The sequence below is a fragment of the Falco biarmicus genome, chromosome 13 (genome assembly GCF_023638135.1).
Source record: "Falco biarmicus isolate bFalBia1 chromosome 13, bFalBia1.pri, whole genome shotgun sequence".
Lineage (NCBI taxonomy): Eukaryota > Metazoa > Chordata > Aves > Falconiformes > Falconidae > Falco > Falco biarmicus.
In genome coordinates, this window is record NC_079300.1 from 17,634,784 (window position 1) to 17,655,196 (window position 20,413).

General features: G+C 34.7%; 1 protein-coding gene across 1 annotated transcript in view; it reads left to right on the plus strand.

The window, feature by feature from the left end:
• Positions 1 to 20,413, plus strand: part of XRN1 (5'-3' exoribonuclease 1) — a 35,509-nt gene that overhangs the window by 3,601 nt on the left and 11,495 nt on the right. The window contains 27 exon segments of the mRNA XM_056357992.1: positions 1,023 to 1,120; positions 1,489 to 1,598; positions 1,693 to 1,803; positions 2,045 to 2,127; positions 4,369 to 4,456; positions 4,559 to 4,727; positions 4,943 to 5,010; positions 5,983 to 6,117; positions 7,473 to 7,536; positions 8,327 to 8,432; positions 8,801 to 8,890; positions 9,041 to 9,197; positions 9,545 to 9,664; positions 10,686 to 10,855; positions 11,660 to 11,780; positions 11,879 to 11,977; positions 13,264 to 13,367; positions 13,884 to 14,015; positions 14,747 to 14,909; positions 15,368 to 15,481; positions 15,956 to 16,054; positions 16,218 to 16,333; positions 16,615 to 16,761; positions 17,125 to 17,214; positions 18,182 to 18,317; positions 19,054 to 19,110; positions 19,777 to 19,909. Of these exon segments, the coding sequence (XP_056213967.1) occupies positions 1,023 to 1,120; positions 1,489 to 1,598; positions 1,693 to 1,803; positions 2,045 to 2,127; positions 4,369 to 4,456; positions 4,559 to 4,727; positions 4,943 to 5,010; positions 5,983 to 6,117; positions 7,473 to 7,536; positions 8,327 to 8,432; positions 8,801 to 8,890; positions 9,041 to 9,197; positions 9,545 to 9,664; positions 10,686 to 10,855; positions 11,660 to 11,780; positions 11,879 to 11,977; positions 13,264 to 13,367; positions 13,884 to 14,015; positions 14,747 to 14,909; positions 15,368 to 15,481; positions 15,956 to 16,054; positions 16,218 to 16,333; positions 16,615 to 16,761; positions 17,125 to 17,214; positions 18,182 to 18,317; positions 19,054 to 19,110; positions 19,777 to 19,909 (3,080 nt within the window).

Genomic DNA, 20,413 nt, shown 5'->3' on the forward strand with positions numbered 1-20,413 from the left:
TTTCATAACCTGTGAGAGTCTTTGGTATTTGTGAATGCCAATTATAGATACACCTTTTTTGGTAACTATTGTAGAATTTTCTTTGACAGTCGCAGAAGAATTTAAGTTTCTAATGAAACTCTGGTTTCCATTTGATACCAGTTAGCAAGCTAGCTCAAATACAGAGCTGCAAGTAGATTTCATAGTGTTAAGAATTACATTAATGTTTTGGGAGATGTGGAAGCTTCTTTGAAGACTGCTGTGAGGAAAGAACGCCAGTAGTCAGGCAGTACAGGGATGGTGAGTGAAATGTGACAGAAACAAACTGGGGGAAAGGGACAAGAGAAGATGTTTTGAAGCTACTGAGGTTTTTTGATGGGTTTTGGTTTATTCTGTTTTGGTTGGTTTTGTGGGTTTTTTTTTAAGGAAAAAAGGTTGAGAGGAGGAAGAGATTAAGAAAGGGAAAACTGGAATGGAATTGAGAGGAGGACAAAAATCTTAGACCTTGGTGGCTTCTCTTTCTCTGGTTCAAAGTGTTTATAAAATCCTTGGCCAAGAAAGGCTAGGATGATGTTTCTTTCTTTCTTACTAGTGCTAATTGTTTGTTCACCTCTCCTGTCTCTGTGGTATTCCAAACTTGCGGCTTTGTTTAACTACATTACCATTATTCTGAGGTGCATTTTCAGATGTTTAGATCCTGAGTATTCCTGATGTTTCAACATTAATTTGCTTTCATTGTGATCAGACATTGAATGATCATCTTGGTAATCTAAATATTAACTGTATCTGGGTTATGACACTATCATCATTACTGAGGGGCAGGGGGAAGCTATTTTTAAGCGTTCGAGTTGTATCACAAACAAGTTTCAAACTCTATTCAGGAGTTAAATTTCTCTTCCCCTCAACCCCTTTTTTTTTCTTCTTAAACACTTTCTAAAAAATCAATTTATTTGTATTTTTTTCAGTAAAGCTTTACTTAGGATATTAACATTTGAATATGATGATTCTTTGTCTGCTCCCTCTCTAACTCTGTTTTCTTTTAGATCAGCAAAAGAGGCAGAGGACAAAATAAGAAAGGCATTAGAAAAGGGAGAAACTCTCCCTACAGAAGCCAGATTTGACTCCAACTGTATTACACCAGGTAAGACAATTTGTTAAGCATTAAATTTAAGTATTTAGATTTATGGTTTTGCATCTGTATTTTGGTACTATTTTCCTATTTTAAGGCTTTTTTTTTTTTAAAAAAAAGGACAGAATTGATAAAGGCTCACACAAGTTGAGAACAGAAGTCTTAATAACTTGTAGCAGGGTTGTAATATTGCTTCATTCTAAATAATTTTTAGATTGCTATGGAAAAAATGAAACCTCTTAGGAAAAAAACCAACAGCTGTCCCCTTCATTTCTTGTAGAATTTTTTTATTGAGTTTTTTCATTAATACTTTGGTATGTACATGGAATTTTGAATAACTAGAGAAAAGCTTTGTGTTTAACATGGATTTCTATTTCCAGGAACTGAATTCATGGCTAGATTGCATGAGCATCTTAAATATTTTGTAAATATGAAGATTTCCACAGACAAATCCTGGCAAGGAGTAACAGTCTACTTATCAGGCCATGAGGTCATTGTATTTATTAATAATTTATTTTAAATACATTTATATTTTATAGAAAAGTACTTACTGATTAATTTGGGATTTTTTCGTTTGTCTGCAGACTCCAGGGGAAGGTGAGCATAAAATTATGGAGTTTATCAGATCAGAGAAAGCAAAGCCCCATCACGATCCAAACACAAGACACTGTCTCTATGGCTTAGATGCTGACTTGGTATGTGCAATTAAAATAATACAAACAACAGAAGTTTATAAAGTGTGTATGTCTTTTGATGTCTTCCTAAGCACATAGGGTTCTAAAATGTTATTAAGCAAGCACATAGTTTTGCATTACTGCAAGCTTTTGAATTTGTAATGAAACAGAAAAGCAAAATTTCTTGATACTGCTCGAATCTTTAGTAACGGTTTAAAAAAAGATAATGAAGTAAGACCTTTCTATTATCTCTTTGTAATAGATTATGCTGGGATTAACAAGTCATGAGGCACACTTTGCGCTCTTAAGAGAAGAAGTCAGATTTGGTGGTAAAAAATCTCAAAGGTGAACTGATTTAACTTTACTCTTATTTTATATATGATGAAATAAAATCCAAAAGATACTGGGTGACTGAAACAGGGTTTTTTATTGATTGCATACTGAATTAATAGTCTTAGTTTCTTTGAGTGTTAGAAAATCCATTAAATTCGAGAAATCAACTTGTTAAATTGTGCATATGAATTAGTTTATAGAAGAAAATGTATGCTGTCAGGACAGCTTATAAAAAAAAACAATCCGTAGAGCACTGGTGTGGTGTTCTTTCTTCATTTTATGAATGGAGCAGCCCAGGCTATACTGTCATTGTCTCCATAGTTGTTTTATGCAGATACTGACTTTTAAAAATGTATTTATTTCTCTGATGTTTTGTGGATATAAGTAAATTTACTAAGATAATTACTAAAATAAACTCTCTTAAAGTGACTGACTGGATGCTCCTATTCTGTATTTGCCCATTTGAAGGAGCTAACTTGTGGGCTGTAATCAGTTAGGACAAGATAATTTGTTCAGAACTGTGTAGGTACGTGGAGCTATTCTGAAGTAATAGACAAATTAATTTTGTAACTGTTACTGTGGCTAGGTTCCTTCTGTGAAGGACCTTAAGCATGTATTTGGTGGATAAAGGGAGAAGGTGGAAGAGATAGAAATAGACTTTTCTGATACAAAAAGGGTTTTTGATAATACAGTGATAAGTCATATAAATGTTTAGATAAGTGCATCATTTTTTGCTAATAAACAACTTTTTGTTGCCAAGGGCAATGTGATAAACATCAGAAATAAGTGTTATTTTCACGGTCTTCCACAGTCAACTTCATTAATGCTCATTCTATTAGTAGTGTTGGTATGTGACATTGCAACGTTTATAAGAGACTAAGGAAAAGAAAAATGTCAGCTTTCCCTTTTAAAAAGTAAAATAATATAAAATAAAAGTGTGATGACTTTTTGAGGAGCTAATTAAATATAGTATGAAATCAAAAGGCAAGGTGTCATTATTTACTCCCCCCCCCCCAGCATTGTTCTGTATTTGGTTCCTGTTATGATTTCTGGATAATGCTGCTTATTACAGGAATTTACTTCTGGAAGCTACAGGAATTGCCTTCTGTCAATATTGTCACTTTATGAGTACTTACAGTTGCAAATTTGAAGATTCTAAAAATGCGTCCAAGTTAATAACTGTCAGCAATTTCTTGACTGAGAGAGATGATTTGTTTTACCAGGATTTTCAAGTCCAGTGCAATGAAGAATAAGGGGCAAAATGTCTCTAGAGTCTTAGAGCATAATCTGGATTTGCCAAAGTTTTTTAATACCAATACGAAAATTACATTTAGAAAGTGACAGAATTGGGTCTGAAGTTCTGTGCAGCCCAATGTAGCTCAGAGTTCGTCTTAGTAGTCTTCATATAAGCTTGTGTATCGCACACATCTACCTCAGAGGATTTTTGCCAGAATCTACTGTGTATTTGTGAATACACAGGTGTTTATGCTGGTTTGTCATTGGAGGTGGTCCCAGCTAGCTATGGTATGCACAAGGTGAAATAGTCCTTTATGAAGAATTTAAAATATATCAGTCTTTAGCTCATTAATCTTTCGGTGTAGGTATTAACTGATTTTGGCCGAATGTTGGCTTAGGTATTAAGTAATTTTAGTGAAGAAAGGAAAAGAAGGCGTAATATATGTTGACTAATCTATGCCATAAGCAAACAGTAGGTTTGTCTTTTTTTGTGTGCTGTGCTGAAGCCACTAGATAATACATATGGAGCATATTTTCAATTTGAGCATATTCTTTTTTTTTACATGAAGCATTTTAAATGACTGCAAATGTAACCCAGCCCATTTAGACATGAATCTGTGTACTCTCTGTGTACCCAGACTAGTTCTAAAATACCTTAAAATTTGTTGGATTTGGTGCAGCATTAGGTTAAGTGGTCCCTTTTTTGGACAATGGGATAATTACTTAGGAAATAGTTAATGCAACATGGAACTCCACAAAGATGCCCTGCTTTCTCTAAGTTAGCTGTTTTCCATATGACACAGAAACATCAGAAGACTACTGCAAAACTTTATAGACTTGAACCAGATGAATCCTAAAATAGATTCAAAGACATGTTTGTATGCTATTTTGCTATTTCTTCTGCAAAGATACAATCCTAGTAAGATTATTTGGTTTTAGGTAACCTTCAAATTATTAAATATTCATGTTAAAAGTGTTTTTATAAATAATTAACTTATTGTTTTGAATAATTTATAGAGCATGTGCACCAGAGGAAACAACGTTTCATTTACTGCACTTGTCATTGATGAGAGAATACATTGATTATGAATTTTCACCAGTAAAAGTAAGTTCTAATGGATCTGTGATTTAAAAAATGTGTGAAGTCTGTTTATACAAACATGATAATAAAAATTATACTCCTGTGTTTTTCTCTTCCCACCTCCAGGATAAGATTTCCTTTGAATATGATATTGAAAGGATAATAGATGATTGGATCTTAATGGGTTTCCTTGTAGGAAATGATTTTATTCCTCATCTACCTCATTTACACATTAATCATGATGCACTGCCGCTACTTTATAGAACATACATGGCTATCTTGCCGGAACTGGGAGGTAAGAACACTAAGTTCAGTTGTGGAAATTAGAAACGTTAACATTCCTGCGTTAATATTTATTGACCCTTTTAGCCATGTTAGAATGTTTAGCATTTATTACACTTTCTTCAGACAGCTAGCAAGATTACATTCTATTACCTGTGGGGCATTTAGATTGAAATTTTAAAATGGTTAAATTGTTAATTTGGAAAACATACTTTATTTTCCCAATAGGTTACATTAATGAAAATGGGCATCTGAATTTAAAACGCTTTGAGAAATATCTCGCAAGATTGTCAGATGTAAGTACCTTCAAAATTGTACTGTATAGAATGATATAGTTTGTTGAATATAACCTCAATATAGTGCCCTAAAATAAACCATGCTTTAGTTTTAATGGGCTGTTAAATAACTGTGTTTTACAAGTGGTTCAATCAGCTGTTTTATTACTTAACTGATGAATTTAGATCAGTTGTTGTCTGATCTTATCATAACATAAAAGATTGAAATGTTTGACCTGTGCTTTAGCCAGCATCTTTTAGTACTTAAGTCAATGAGGACTGCTCAGTAGAATCATGGTCCTCGATGCTCATTGAATAATGAGCAGCAGTACTGGGGAAAGTGTGCTGCAGGCAGCAATATTCTTCACTTCCCCTGCTGGTCAGTTTCTTGTGGGGTAAGCTATGTCTGAAGATCTTGGAGAGCAATATTTTTTGCAGGTTTTTCATGAAGATCACTAGTTAAGTGGAACGAAGCATTAGCATCTCTCAGAGGCAGGCATCAGCATCCTTTGTGAACTAACTGGCATGCAGGAGGCAGTTCTGTCAAGTGCCACTGCAGTAATCCATCCTAGACATGAGAAAAGGTATAGGCCATATAGAAATTGAAAGGTCTGTCTTCTGCTGAACTTGGAATGAGGAAGTTAATCTGCTGTCCCTGCTTCAGCCTTGTCTTCTGTTACTTGGGTAGAACTATGAAAGTAATGTGTGTGTGATACCAGACTATATTCTATATACATCTGTTATTTCTAGAGTTGATAGTGAAGTGTGGAAACTGAAAGAAAACAAATTATGGCGTGGGTATATGTTATGCATTGCTAAGAAAAAAGATTTTTTTAACTTTAATTTATGAGTTTATTTGTAGCTCTAGGACAAAATGTTTATGTATGAATAACTCTAGATGTAATCTAACGCACATACAAAAAGACATTGTTAATTTAGCACTGTAAATTTGGCATCCCTCAGATATTTCTAAACTTTAATCTTTCTGCACAGTTTGATCGTGAACACTTCAGTGAAGTCTTTGTAGACCTAAAATGGTTTGAAAGTAAAGTAGGCAATAAATACCTCAACGAGGCAGCTGGTATTGCAGCAGAGGAAGCCAGAAAAAATAAACAAAAGAAACAAAAGGTTAGTATTCTACATGCACAATATTGGAAATGAAAATGTTACTTTTTGCAAATCAATAATCTCACCTTAGACAAATTAAATGACATAAACCTCTGTGGTGAGATTTTCTGAGATCAGGGAAGATAGTAAAATGTAACTGCCTGTATTGTATTGCATTGGTGGTTGAGTGGTGAAATGGCTAAGTCAAAGTCAGGTTTTCATGATTTTTGGAATCTTGTAAATCCGTAACTCAATGTCAACTTATCTGTTGGTCAACAGCAGCAAAACTTAGTTCTGGGAGAGTTAGGGTCAAGCTGGCTATGCTTTACTTCCAGCACATAGCCTGCTGGAAACTTTCTGTATTTCAGGTACTCTGGTAGATCATTCATGTATGTCTTGGTATTGGCCGACTATTTGACAATGAACAGATAAACAGTAATTTCATTGGTGTGAGCTATCTTAGATTTGTTATTAAACTTGCAGTTCTCTACATATAACTAATTAATAAGGAAGAGCACCTTTCTCTGTATCCTGATGCTGCCCCACTGTCATGTTCCCTACCACCACCTCCACTTCAATATATGCCTTCCGCAGAGCATAGAATAGCAGCAAGAAATTCCTTCACGTTTAACCTGTCACTGTAGATCGTTACTCTGTTCCTTAGTACAGTTTGTGGTTTGTAAGAGCAAGATACTAGCTCTTCCTTTAATAAGATATGCTCTATTTGTGGTTGTTCTCTTATTTGCCACACAAGTTTGGAGCAGCTGTGTAGTGTTAGGTAGCCATCGTGAGTGATCCTGTGAATGGCAGCAACAGTCAGGAGCTTGTGTATCTCACTTACGGGGGAAGAGAGCTGACTTAGTGATTCTCCTTATTGAAAGCTACTCAGTGCTGTACGCAGAAGACAGTGTAGTGTGAGAATGAAGTGCGTGTTTGGCTTGTTTGACTCGAAACTGCAATTTCTCGTATCTTTACTTCCCCACAAAAATAATTTGAACTCTTAAGAAATTACTGATGAATAATCTGACAGTGTACTGGTGCTGTAGCACAATGCATGATGTAGGTAAAAATGCTTATGTGTGTACTGCACAGTTCTGGAAATAGTTGTGTTTTGGAAAACAAATATTCAGGGTTTTTTTAAAGGTAGCTAAGGTTTTATTTGAGACTGCTCCTTTGTTTGATCTGTCTTTTTGTCTGATGTAATTGCCTACGGAAAATGATTTTAAGAGAAGGAAGTATAGTGGGGTTTATACTAAAAAATAATAATATTTGTACATCTTGATTATAGCATTTTGAGTTGTAGATTATATGGTTGTGAATGAGGTATGTGCATATTAACCTTAATTTTTACTTTATCTCAAATATTCACTTAATAGGGTCAGGAAAATTCTATATGTTTGGCTGTTTTAGAAAAAAACGAAGGTGAAGTGACTCCCAAAAGTAAGTGCAAATAACTTTTCTATATACATATAACAAAAAACTTTTTAATTTGTGTATAGATTTGGAGGATCTGTAAGAATTTTGTGTCAGAGATGAGAGTCATCTAAATTAAAGAGTTACGTAGTCAGCCATCAGGAAATGGAACTGCACATCACTGGCGTATGGTTAGAGGGAACGGGGCTAAAGCTTTTGCAGTGCTCCTTACCGGACTAGTATTTCCATGATGAATTAAAGGAATGCCTTAGCAAATCTTCAATAACATTAGGTTTTTGATAATTGTATGCCTACGTATTTTGTTGTATAGGTGGGGACAAATGAACAGATTTTTATATGGCTTTGGGGTTTCAGGTTGTGTTGATTATGTTTTTCAAATAATTCCACTTGTAGGAAATGTCTTCTGCTCATGTTTTGAAATTGAATGGAAAAAAATATATCAATATTACTCTACGATATAAGATGATGTTGCTGAAAAAAGACTAAATTTTGAAATGTAATGCTTTCTTAAATTATTTTCTCATGGTTTATATTCTCTTCTCTGCTCTTGTAATTGGGCTACAAAATGCATTGCCTATCTTTAAAGGAGAAAAAAGGTTCCAGATTCTCTTAGGGTAAAGATTCTGTTTGAGTGTTTCATGTTACTTTCAGCACAGTGAAGGTATGAGCACCTATAACTGTGAATTGAGGAATAAAGTTAAGGCATTATGTCAAAACTGAATGTCCTCAAACCTTATTGCAGTAGAGAAGTGAATGTTAATCCTTTTATTTATCTTTTTTCATGACTCCTCTTCAGCTGTGTTGGAAGATGAACCAGAAGATGATGATCTGTTTGAAACTGAGTTTAGGCAATACAAAAGAACGTACTACATGACTAAAATGGGTGTAGAAGTAGTTTCTGAGTAAGTGTATGCTTTTTTCTTTCTTTTTTTCTTTTGTTAATTTTCTTTTTAAACACCAAAGACAAGTCATTGCCGATTTCGAATACAAGGCAGAATATTCATCCACTGTAGCAGAGAACACGTGGCAGTGTCCTGCAGTGGTGATGCTTTTGACTAATGCAAGAAGAGCTACAAGTCAAGTTTTCTGTAACAAGTATTTGCTGAACAGAAAGAAAATAGCCATTAGTATTAAATGAATCTAGAAAACCATGGTCTTACTAGCTTCCCAAAATGCTCTGTCTTCATCCCTATGTACAAGGGGCTAAGTAGTTTTTATATACCCATGGAAATGAGAAAAACTAGTAAGTATATTTCCGTTTTCTTTTAAGTGACTTCTTGGCTGATCAAGCTGAATGTTACGTCCAGGCAATACAATGGATTTTGCATTATTATTACCATGGAGTTCAATCATGGAGCTGGTAAGAAAAATTGTCAAATGAGAAATTGCTTAAAGATTGAGTGATATTTCATCTTGTATGCTGGGAACATTTACTGTAGTTCTCTTTGTTTCTGACATGTGAACACTGCTGTGCTATAATCGGGTAACTTAAGAAGTTTTTTTCCTGCAGGTATTATCCTTATCATTATGCACCTTATCTGTCAGATATTCGCAACATCAGCGAACTCAAAATCAAATTTGAACTGGGAAAACCTTTCATGCCATTTGAACAGCTTCTTGCTGTACTTCCAGCAGCTAGCAAAGATCTTCTGCCTAAATGCTACCAGGTAGGATTTAGAATTAAATTGCATTTATCTATAGCTTACTTCGAAATAAAGCAGACAGCTAGTAACTCCTTCTTTGATACTTTTGCATGTCCACTTAATTATAGTCTGCCTCTACATTTTAGGTGCATGGTTAAATACTTCTTATTAGTCTTAGTACATTGTAAAGTTAGTAATAAATAAAAAATTCTGCATTGCTAAGCAACTGCAGACTAGGGTAGTTAAATGATAAATGTTGAATTCCTCTTCAGGCTTGAATTGGTTTTAATACCAGCCTTCCTCTATCTCTTCCTAAAATTAGTGCTAAATTTTCTCTGATACTGTTTAATTCATCTATTGTATTTTTCTAGCATTTGATGATTAGTCAAGACTCTCCTATTATAGAATATTATCCACCGGATTTTAAAACTGACCTGAATGGAAAACAGCAAGAATGGGAAGCTGTAGTATTAATCCCGTTTATTGATGAGGTAAATTCTTTCAACATGTGCTGTCTATAAAAACTATATAACAAATCTGCTAAACTTCTTAATCAGCAGTTAGGCATGCAATTAAATGGAAGTTTAAATTAAACTTGATAAGACCACAAAAAATGTAGACATTTGCTGTCTAGAGAGTAAGAGGCTAGATGAAGTTACCACAAGCAAACTTAGCTGCAGGTGACAGAAGTCTTAAATAAGGGATGTGGACTTTTTGTTGTTTGTTCATGTTTTTAATCAGCTATTCAAATACTTCTCAGATTCTTTGAGAAAAAAATTCTATTCTTTTATATGCATAAAAATACAGAATGTCTGTGAGTAAGCTAAAAGAAATACTTGGAAAAAAACCCTGTCTTTTTACAGAAAATCTCTGTATGAACACCAGTAATGGATAGAAAGCTAAGTACAAATCAAACAGTAAAACATTAACCAAGAGGAATAAAATAGTAACATTTTCCTTTTGCATATGGGATAACAGTATTATATACGTTGTTGCAATATCTTTTATCAGATTAAGTTTGAGCACATCAAAGAGTGGATGAAAACAAGAGTGCAGATTAGATGTTATGATACATACAGGTGGTGGTGTGTGCCTATCAATTGTTTCCATAGCTTGCAGTGAGAGTTGACAGGACTTAGTCTTCTACAAAAGACAAGAGTTGCTACTTGAATGACCCATAAAGTTTTGAAGCCTTTTCAATAGTTATTTTGCAGAATTTTATGATAACATCTAAAATATTTTTTGTATTTCTTTATATATTAAATGTAAAAGGCAAAATATGACTAGCCTTTGGGAACATATTTGCAAAAATAGAATCTTTATTCTCCAGAACAATTCCATTGTAATTGTCCTATTTTTGTCAGAGAGCTGCAACATGAGGAAGGGTGAGGCTGCAATTAGAAAAGTTAAAACATTAACCAGAAAAATGCAGGTATCCACTTTCCCAGTATAGACATCTCCATGCTAATTTTTGTTGCCGGTTTCACATACACTAATTTCTCTAAAATTTAGAAACGACTGCTGCAGGCCATGGAATCCTGTAATAAGTGCCTAAAAGAAGAGGAGAAACGAAGAAATACTCACAGTGCTTGCTTGATGTACTGGTATGACAAAGATGCAGAGTTCCAGTACATGTCACCATGGCCAGAGAAATTCCCCGCAATAGAAAGATGTCATACAAGGTACCACAGGCATAACTGTTTTAGAGTAGACTAAAAGTAGTCGGAATACTTCTATTAGCATTTTAATGAAAGCCTGTATATGCCAATAAGTTGAAGTAGATTTTACCTGCTGTGGATGGCACAGTAGAAGTATTTGTCCCTTTTCTTCAAATGTTACTTTTCAGGACAGATGGAACTAATGTTAAGTGGCATGAACACTGTATAGAATTACTAAACTTTGTGTGACATGGAGGATGAAAGACTGGTACAGATATCTGATAATAGTGATGATCTATCAGCACACTAATTCCAGACCTTTTGTAAAAAAAATGCAGGCATTTGGATCCAGTGCAGAGAGTTGCACACAAATGTGTTTTTCTCTCTCCTCTCACTGAAAGTAGCCAGCTTTTAACACAGACTGAGGTTTCAAGATTAAATGGAAACATAACCTTAATAGTAGCCAAAGCAACACAGAGGAGCAATGCCTGTTGCAGGATTGGCCTCACTGAAGAATGAATAGTGGTGGAATGAATGATTCTTTATGGAACCATTGCTAGTTTAGAATTTGGCAATAACAGTGAATTAAAATAGGGAGATTGGGACATACCATGGTTTGAAGTTTTGTCTTTTTCTTAATTAGTAGTCTCTTTGCAGCAATAGCATGGGGTTTTCATAGTCCTTTGTATAGATTCCAAGCAGCTTAAATAAATTGCCACCTTACAGGAAATTCAGAGGCTTTGTCAATTAATGCGTGTTTGAATGAGTAATGTTTCTAGAGCTGAAGGTCAACCTGTATGAGCAACTGTTGTGCAACTTGTTTTTTAGACATAAAACAATACCTTTGGATGCTTGGCATGTAGAAATAACCCACAATAAGATAACTAAAATCAACAAGAGTGCATTATATTTTTGTGGATTTCCTACTTTAAAGCACATTAAACATAAGGTAAAAGATATCTTTCTTCTGACATTTTCAATTGTATTTAATAGATAACTATGTAAGAGTTCAAGTGAGTTTTACGTGCTGTTTTGTTTTTTATCCAGTTCTACCTTAGAAAAAGTGGTGTACAGGTGTTTCAGCAAAGCAGCCATGGAGAGAACATGATGTTGGAAATCATAGCTGATGAGAACTCAAACGAGCAGGTAAACATTCAGCTCCTAACAAAAAAACACCAACAAAACAGCAGAAAAAACAGAGAAAAAAACCTTGTCATAAAAAGACTGAATTCATTATATAGTCAGATTTTAAATGTTCATTATTTGTATCTTCTTTATAGTGTATTATAGGAGACAAACATTTCTAGAGTAGTACTGAAAAAGTTTTTCAAAATTTTTGACACCCAAGTATATCTTAAAAAAGAATCGTTAAATATATTGAATAGTTAATTTCAAATAATATTTTTAGATATTTTAAAACTTTTAACTAGTAATGCTTGATTTCAAAATGAGGTTAATGTGTAAGTTGTTAAAATTTGATGAAAAGAAAGGAAGGTGAAATACAGCTGTATGCTCAAGGCTATAGAATTTGTTGCTGGAGTAAGAAATCTAGACTTCTTACCTTCCAGCTCAAATTTGAGACCATTAAGTGGAAGTATTCCCAGTATATATTTTGAAAACATCCAAATCCCTTAACGGAACACATCTATGATATTTGTTCACACTGAAAGCTTTTGTTGGGGTCAGTAGTAAAAAATAAAAGTTTGTTAGGATTAAAATGCTAAATTTCTGTGGGGAAAAGTCTAGAATTTTGGAAATCTGCTGGAAGATTTAAATTTGTACTGATTTCAGAATATTAAATATTGTCTCCTTAGCAGAGTTTCTGGCATTTCTCTGTAGTAGCCATCAGATGTTCTTGGGTAACGAGTTGGTGAGACTCACTCCGGACTAATTAATAGTTGGAAAAAGTATAAATGGGAGGAAGCAGAGTCTCCAGACCAGAGCCCCTTGTCTCTTGTGTAGCTGAGTATAAAGACACTTTTTTAATCAGTCCCTTTTCATTAACAAAGCAAACTTAACACCTTCCACTTAAATGAGACTGTTTGTTAGAGGAATTAGAGGAAGGAGTTATGTAGAGACATTAAGAATCATTTTTTTTTCTAAATCCTTTAAAAGGCCACTCTTTCATAATCAAAAATATCAGGTAGCAAAACACAAATCCAGAAAAAGAAAAAAGTTTCAGACTTAAATAAATAAAACCAGGAAATGAGAAAGGAGGAAAACAACAAGACAGGATTTTCTTGTTTCTCCATTGCCAATCAGAGATTGTAATAGGTAACAAAATACAATCTAATAAGCTAAAATGAGCTTTTTATTCTGCAAGAAAACCTGTTCTTCAACTGGAGTATTTTTCATTGCAAAACCAGTTTGAAAATACTTTAAAAATATCCTCTAATATGTTAAAGAATTAGTAACTTCTGGTTTTTTTTCAGATAGTAGAAAATGTTGCCAGTTTGATACTTGGAAAGCGTGTTTTTGTTAACTGGCCACACCTTGAAGAAGCCAGAGTTGTTGCTGTGTCAGATGGAGAAACTAAGTAAGAGATATTTCATAGACAGTTGTTTGTTGTCTGTAGTGTTTCATTAATATTAAATTCCTTAGGCTGTACAGAAGTTTTGGTTTTAGTGTAATACTTGCTAACAGCAGATTAGTCCACATATATCAAAGGCTGCTTGGTGGAAGAACCCTTTCTTAACGTTCTTCTGAGGTTTGGTTATCTCTGTAGAAGTCTACTCCTTCAATATTTTGCTATAGATGTAGAAGTCTGGGAGAGCTCTTTCTCAGCTTTGAGGGAAAAATGCATGCACAGAAATCCACACCGAATAATGTAAAAGAGAACATTTCTAAACACTCTTCCTATCAGCACATCCACTGGTATTTTTAATAAAAAATAAGCCGCGTGGCCTGTTGTGGAAGGGGTACATAAAATGATGCTGCAAGTTTTCCTTGTCCTTAGCAAGTAATTTCTGACTATTTCAAGTTTTGTTCACAATTGGTTATGTCTAGATTAATCTTATTTGGTTAAATTCATACCTGTCGTAATATTCTCAAGGTTTTATTTGGAAGAACCACATGGCACACAGAGGCTTTACATGGGAAATGCAGTGCCTCCAACTAAAGTGGCATATGTTGGAGATAAGGAGCAAAGCATGTGGTTAAAAGAAGTTCAAGGCATTTCAGAGCAGTGAGTAATTTTGAAAATTAAGGTGTTAACTTTGCATGTTATAACTTAGCTATGTTTTGTTGCGTTATTACAAGCCTAAATAGTAGAGAATAGCTGCTGAATACTTGATAAATGTTAATGAACGCTGGAATTCAAAAAAACAACATAAAAGAACTTACGTTGAAATTTCGGAATATATGAAGTTAGTCCCTAGGTATTTAAAGTTAGATGCTGTTACAAAAGAATTCTCAAATGAATGAGTTTTGTTATTTACTTTCCCACTTGATTTTCTGTTCTGGTCTTAAATATTCAGTTGCGGGAAGTATATAGAATGGAGTCATACAGTATCGAGTTACAACTGCGATAGCTTAGCTTTCTTAAATTCGAATACATCTTTTGCTCTTCTAGAATGTGGGTGCCCAGTGGAACACAACTGAGTTAGAGTAGCCTGCCATTTTATTATTTGTCGTTTGAGTTAACTGCCTTCATTATTCCTAACCCTTCCCACTGTAAAGGTAAAATGTGTTTAAATCAACTCACTTCACTATATAATGATGACTGTGCAACAATGGATAAGCAATTGGTCAATCCATTTATTCTGAGTATTTTTTATAAAACAGGAAGCATGCTGTTAGAATCCGTTTGTTAAGAGTATTGTTTATTTATTTTGATTCATGTCAAGAAATTCATTCCAGCCTCTCGGTTCAGTTTAGTTTATTGTAATCAAACTTAATGTTCTGCTTTGTATTCAGCTACCAGAGAAGAAAAGGAATAATTATCCATGAAACATCAATAGTAGTGTATGCTCAGTTACTCACTGGTAATAGATATCAGCTACGCCAAAATGGAGAAGTTTATTTGGAGAAGCAGTGGTCAAAACAAGTTCTTCCTTTTGTTTACCAAACAGTTGTCAAGGTAAATAGACAAGTTCAGTATCTTCTTGCACATAGCTCCTTACTCTGTTGGTGTGGAGGGGTGCACAGAAGAAAGGGTGTATGCTCCTTTAAAACAACAGAATGAACAAAAATAAACATCTTAAATTCATGCAATTTATTGTATAAAAAACATTACATGCTTAGGTAAGTATTTTGTCACAAAATTTGGAACCCTGTTGCACAGTTCGGAGATCTTACTGAAAAAATGGTTTTTGTCATGTTTTTACTGATGATGTTTTGCCTAAGGTACAGTAGTGATGCTCTGTGAGGTAGTATAGTTGCTTGTGCAACAGCATTTGTAATCTAGCATTAACTTTTTTGCCTTTGAATTATTTCAGACTCAGTGTTTAGAATAAGTGTCTATTTATATGAACTTTTAAATTACTCTACTGGAACTGAATGATACTTAACGTTATCAAACTTGTCTTTTTCATATAGGATATCAAAGCCTTTGACTCTCGTTTTTCAAACATCAGAACTTTGGATGACTTATTTCCTCCTGGAAGTGCAGCCTTTATGCTGGGATCTCCGTATTACGGCTGCATGGGAGAAGTTAGTTCAAATAATTCCCCCCCCCCCCCCCCCAGTTTTCTTTATTTGCAAGCCTAAAATAATCTAAGATGTTGTGTGGCAGTAGTGGTCATTTGCTAGCTAAAATTTAAAATTGAAGATTCCCTGATGGTTTAGTCAGAGGAGGAGGGGATTCTTCTGCTTCCCTTATCCCTGTTGCTGGAATAACAGGAAAAATGTAGCATAGCTTGAATGCAGGATTATTGTTATGAATTATTTGGGATAATTTGCAACACATAGAATTTCCGTTTTGGACTATATTCAGTCATGGATTCCTTTGATCTAATGCTGTTTGATTGCCTTTGTGAGGAAGCAGTGTGCAGGTCAAGGCAAGATGGTGAATCCCAATGCATCTCTGTGCCTACTGCACCAAAATTGTTGGTAGACTAGGCGGTCTAAAGTCCAAAGACTGCTAGTTTTAAATAACGTTTTTCATGTGTTGTGTTTCTCTCCAAGGTTCAAGATTCACGTGATGTGATCACAGAAGGTAGAATTCGTGTAGTTTTCAATATTCCTTGTGAACCCCAGCTTGATCCTTTAATACAGAACCAGCATGTAAGTGCTTCTGGTTTTCTAATAAAAGCTTAAAGCATGTGTCAAATATATTTTGCAATGGTAAATGTCTTTAAGGGATGCTTCCATATCATTTTTTTGCCCTTTGTATAAAAATACTTATCCTTTGGGAATTGCCAATACATTTTGTTTGTTTATTTTAAAGAAATACTCTGTGAAATACAATCCTGCATATATTTTGGCCAGCCGTCTTGGAGTAAGTGGATATCTTGTGTCCAGATTTACAGGGAGTATCTTTATTGGAAGAGGATCAAAGAAAAAGTAAGTTCTTTTTGTGAACTTTGACTGTAGAAAAGCTTCTAAATTCCAATAAAACTCTATTTCTGCTATGTTTAAGTGCTGTTCTTATCAAGTATATAACAACTGTTTTGTGATATGAAGCCCTATCCTCCTTTGCAATGAGGTATGGACATACATGTGGACAGCTACTGTAGCACAGCTTACATCCTGTGATATTTAGAGCTGACACAATGCTGACAAGTAAACATCACAGTGAATTTTCTGTGGTTAAAGTCTGTGGATAAACTTTTTCTGATTTCCAGTCCTCATGGAGATCACAAAGCAAATGTGGGGCTAAACCTGAAGTTCAATAAGAAAAACGAAGAAGTTCCTGGCTATACTAAGAAAGTTGGAAATGAATGGATGTATTCTTCTGCAGTAGAACAACTGCTTGCTGAGTATTTAGAAAGGTAAATATTGGATATGAACTTCATCCAAATTATCCAGCTTCGTATCCACTTTGGAGTTGGCCCTCTGGAGACAGATCTTCTAAGAACTGATGAGTTTGCTTTTGGAGATAGCTTGATGGAATTTCTTTTATGCCAATATTCTCCTTCCAACAGTCTCTCCTTTCAAGGAGAAGCATATTTTGGGATAGAGTAATAATGTCAGCAGCTTACTGTTGCTAAATGAACAGTATGACACTAAAGTAAAAAATAATCCATCTGGGCTACAGAAATTTTGAAGCTTGTCAGGGTTTGTTTTGATGAGGCTTTTTTGTGGTCTATGCTGATATGAAACTAAATTTGTCTTCCACTTAATTAATTTTTTAGGGTCCCTGAACTATTTAATTATATAGCCAAGAATAGCCAGGAAGATATCTTCTATGAAGATGACATTTGGCCTGGAGAGGATGAGAATGGGTAAGCCATCATTCTCCTTTGTTGTGTGTCACCTCCCCAGCATAAAGACTGGCAACACTGTGGAATCGGTGGTGATCGTGGAGTGTCTGCTATGTAACAAACCTTGCTGGTCCTTGAGCAGCATGGTTATTCAGTGATGACTCTGAAGAAATTATCACAATGTTGTTATGTTACAAGTTGTGGAGTCCAAGTCTCTGTCAGACTCCTATCTCAGGTCCATGAAATGAGAAATCTAATTTCAATGGCTACTTCATTAATTCTTGCTTTTAAAGTAACCTTCAGTAAGCTTAGTTATGTATAGTCACAAAGTCACCAAAAAATCATTTTTGGAAAATAAGCAACAATTATTTTAATTGTTTAAGATCACTTTGAATTTGAAAAATAATGTGCAGAATTTTAAATATTTTGCTTATTTTTGGTGTACATTCAGTCAGTTTCATGGGAGACAAGGAGCAACCTTGGTTCCAGATAGAGCATAGTAATATTAAAAAAGCTTTTGTTATTAGCTAGTTGCACTCAAATGATGCTGCACTCCACAGGACTCTTACCAGGTGGATATACCATTGTGGGACAGTTTTTATTACAAGAATCTCAGGTTTGTGCTCCATTTTACCAGTGAGGCATGCCCTGAAGTTCTTTCTGTGTTGTGAGAAACAGCTGGTCACAGAACCTTTAAATAAAACCTGACATGGTTAGTTGGTTGGATGCAAACGTAATTTACTGAATAATTTTTAAATATCTTTTTTTCTGAGACAAAACTTCAAAGTTACAGTTTTGAAACAGTATTGCATGATTCGGTTATTTTTTTTAACCCCTATTGTAAATACAGAACTCTTAAATTCTGTTACTTTATGAATGTATACAAGCATTGTGCCTGTATCATAATACTTGATTGATTAAATCAGGAAATGTGGTAAAATTCTTAGTTTATGCAGTTAAACTTTTATTCTTGTTGGTTTTTATTTAGAGCTGAGAAAGTTCAAGAAATTGTTGCCTGGTTAAAAGCACATCCTGTGTCTGCTTTGTCTCGCTCATCTTGTGACTTGCAAATTTTGGATGCAGCCATTGTTGAGAAAATTGAAGAAGAAATAGAGAAATGCAAGGTATGCAGCTTGACATCACTGTGAGCAGGGGTGAAGCAAAAAGTAGCTGCCCATTAGTTTTCAGGTTCTTTAATTAGAATAAAATAATTGAAGAGTACTTGTCATTCCAAAGAAAAAAAATACAGAATGTAATGCAAGATGTGAATTTCTAACACGAATTGTCCCAGAAATTCAGGAGAGCTCATTATTAATCTTTTTAATTGACTCACTTTTTCAGATAATTCAGCAGCATTAGGCAATTCTCTGAACTCTGTCTCTTGGCCATTTCAGAAAGGAACAGGTGAGGTGTCAGTATATATTCTGAACTACTGAAGTGCGGTTTCTAAGTGCAGAACTAGATGTTCTTCCCTTGTAGTTTCTGTTTGGTCTGAGGAAAATTAGAAAGTTTATTTCTGAAAGCCACAGATCAAAAAAAGAGCCAAGGAAATTACTAAAGCAAAAGCTAAAGGCAAAGCCACATGAAATAATAAGCTGATTTCTTTGACATTACTTGCAGGGACATGTTAATAAAATTGTTGTGAGTTCTGGAATTAGCCAAACAATGCAAAAGCTTTGGTAAGAAATCTGTCACATGTTAAAAACTGGACTTCGTCATCCTAAAGGCTTCATGAAAGCTGTATACCTTTATCTAAAAAAAACCAGAAGAATTCTATATTATCTTTTCAGGTGTTTTGTTGTACCTAAAATCTAGTGTTGGTTTCTACATGTTTGTAATGACTTTGTTCCTTTCCTTCAGCAGAGAAAGAGCAACAAGAAGGTGCGAGTGACTGTGAAACCCCATTTGCTGTACAGAGTAAGTGGTGTGAAAATATCCAGATCATACTTCTTTTACCTAAGCTTACCAGCTTTCAGAGAGGGGAATTTTATACAGTATTAATGGAAGAAAAAGCTTTATAATGCCTTCTAGAAAACCAGTTAGAGCGCAGTAGTCTTTCTAAAAGGAGATAATTTCTACTAACTACAAACTCTGTTATGTATTATACTGACATTCATTTTTTTCCTGCCTTCTGTCCTTCATGCTTCTACAATTCTTATTGGCTGTGTAATGAAGGCAAAATAGAATATGTCTCTTCTTCCTTGTTTTGCTTTTTGTCCAGTTCTTGACATAGGACCCGCTGCTTATCTTGCGTGGTATTTCACAGATACCCATGTTACTGATACAGGCAGGAGGATTTATTTTGTCTGAATTGATCCTCTTGGTCTGCCATGGATCATGTACAGCATTGCTCTTTCTCAGGCAGAAGCAGTAAGTGAGAGTTGCAAGAAAAAAAAAAAAGTGAAAGCGTGCTTTGTGTCTGGGGAGGGAAGATTCTATGTTCTTAAACAATTCCCAGCCCCTCTCCCCTTTTATCCCCCCAAAAGTTTGCTTTATAATGTGTTTCAGATACTGTTATAAATGCATTTTGCTGTATTCCCTATTTTTTAGTTAACATTAACACTATGTTTTGGTTATTGTCAGCCATTAGAACAACAGAATGGGGTTGTTCCAGATCGAGATGCAGAGTATAGGCTGTTTGACCGTGTTGTCAATGTGAGAGAGAACTTTTCTGTTCCAGTTGGTCTTCGAGGTACCATTATAGGAATTAAAGGAGGTAATATTTTCCTCATAATTTTAGCATCGTAGCTATATAACAGCTTGGCTAGTGATGTGAAAGCAGGCTGCAGAAAAGTGTTTTGTATAATGGTTGTGAATGCACAGAAACTGCACACCTATAAAGCACATGTAACTAAATAAGTCACTAATGACGTCTACTGTTTTCAATTAAACCTACAGGTATCCTGTTTTAATTTCTTGTGTTACATAGCTGTACTTTGACTAAGAAATCAGTTACCCTTTATTCCTTCTTAATATGAAGAGGGCAGAGAGGTCAATGAGGGAGAACACAGGCTGCACAAAAAGAACAAAATGAAGTTATGGAAAGATAGGGGCAAAGTTAAGAGAAGTACAGATAAAAAAAGTATTAGGCTTAATATTTACATTGAACATAAAGTTTTATCAAACACAATTTGTCTGAAATTATTTTATCTGAAATGTAGTTTTTACTCTGTGATACTCCATTTTTGTTAAATCGCATGGATTTATACCTTCTTTGACA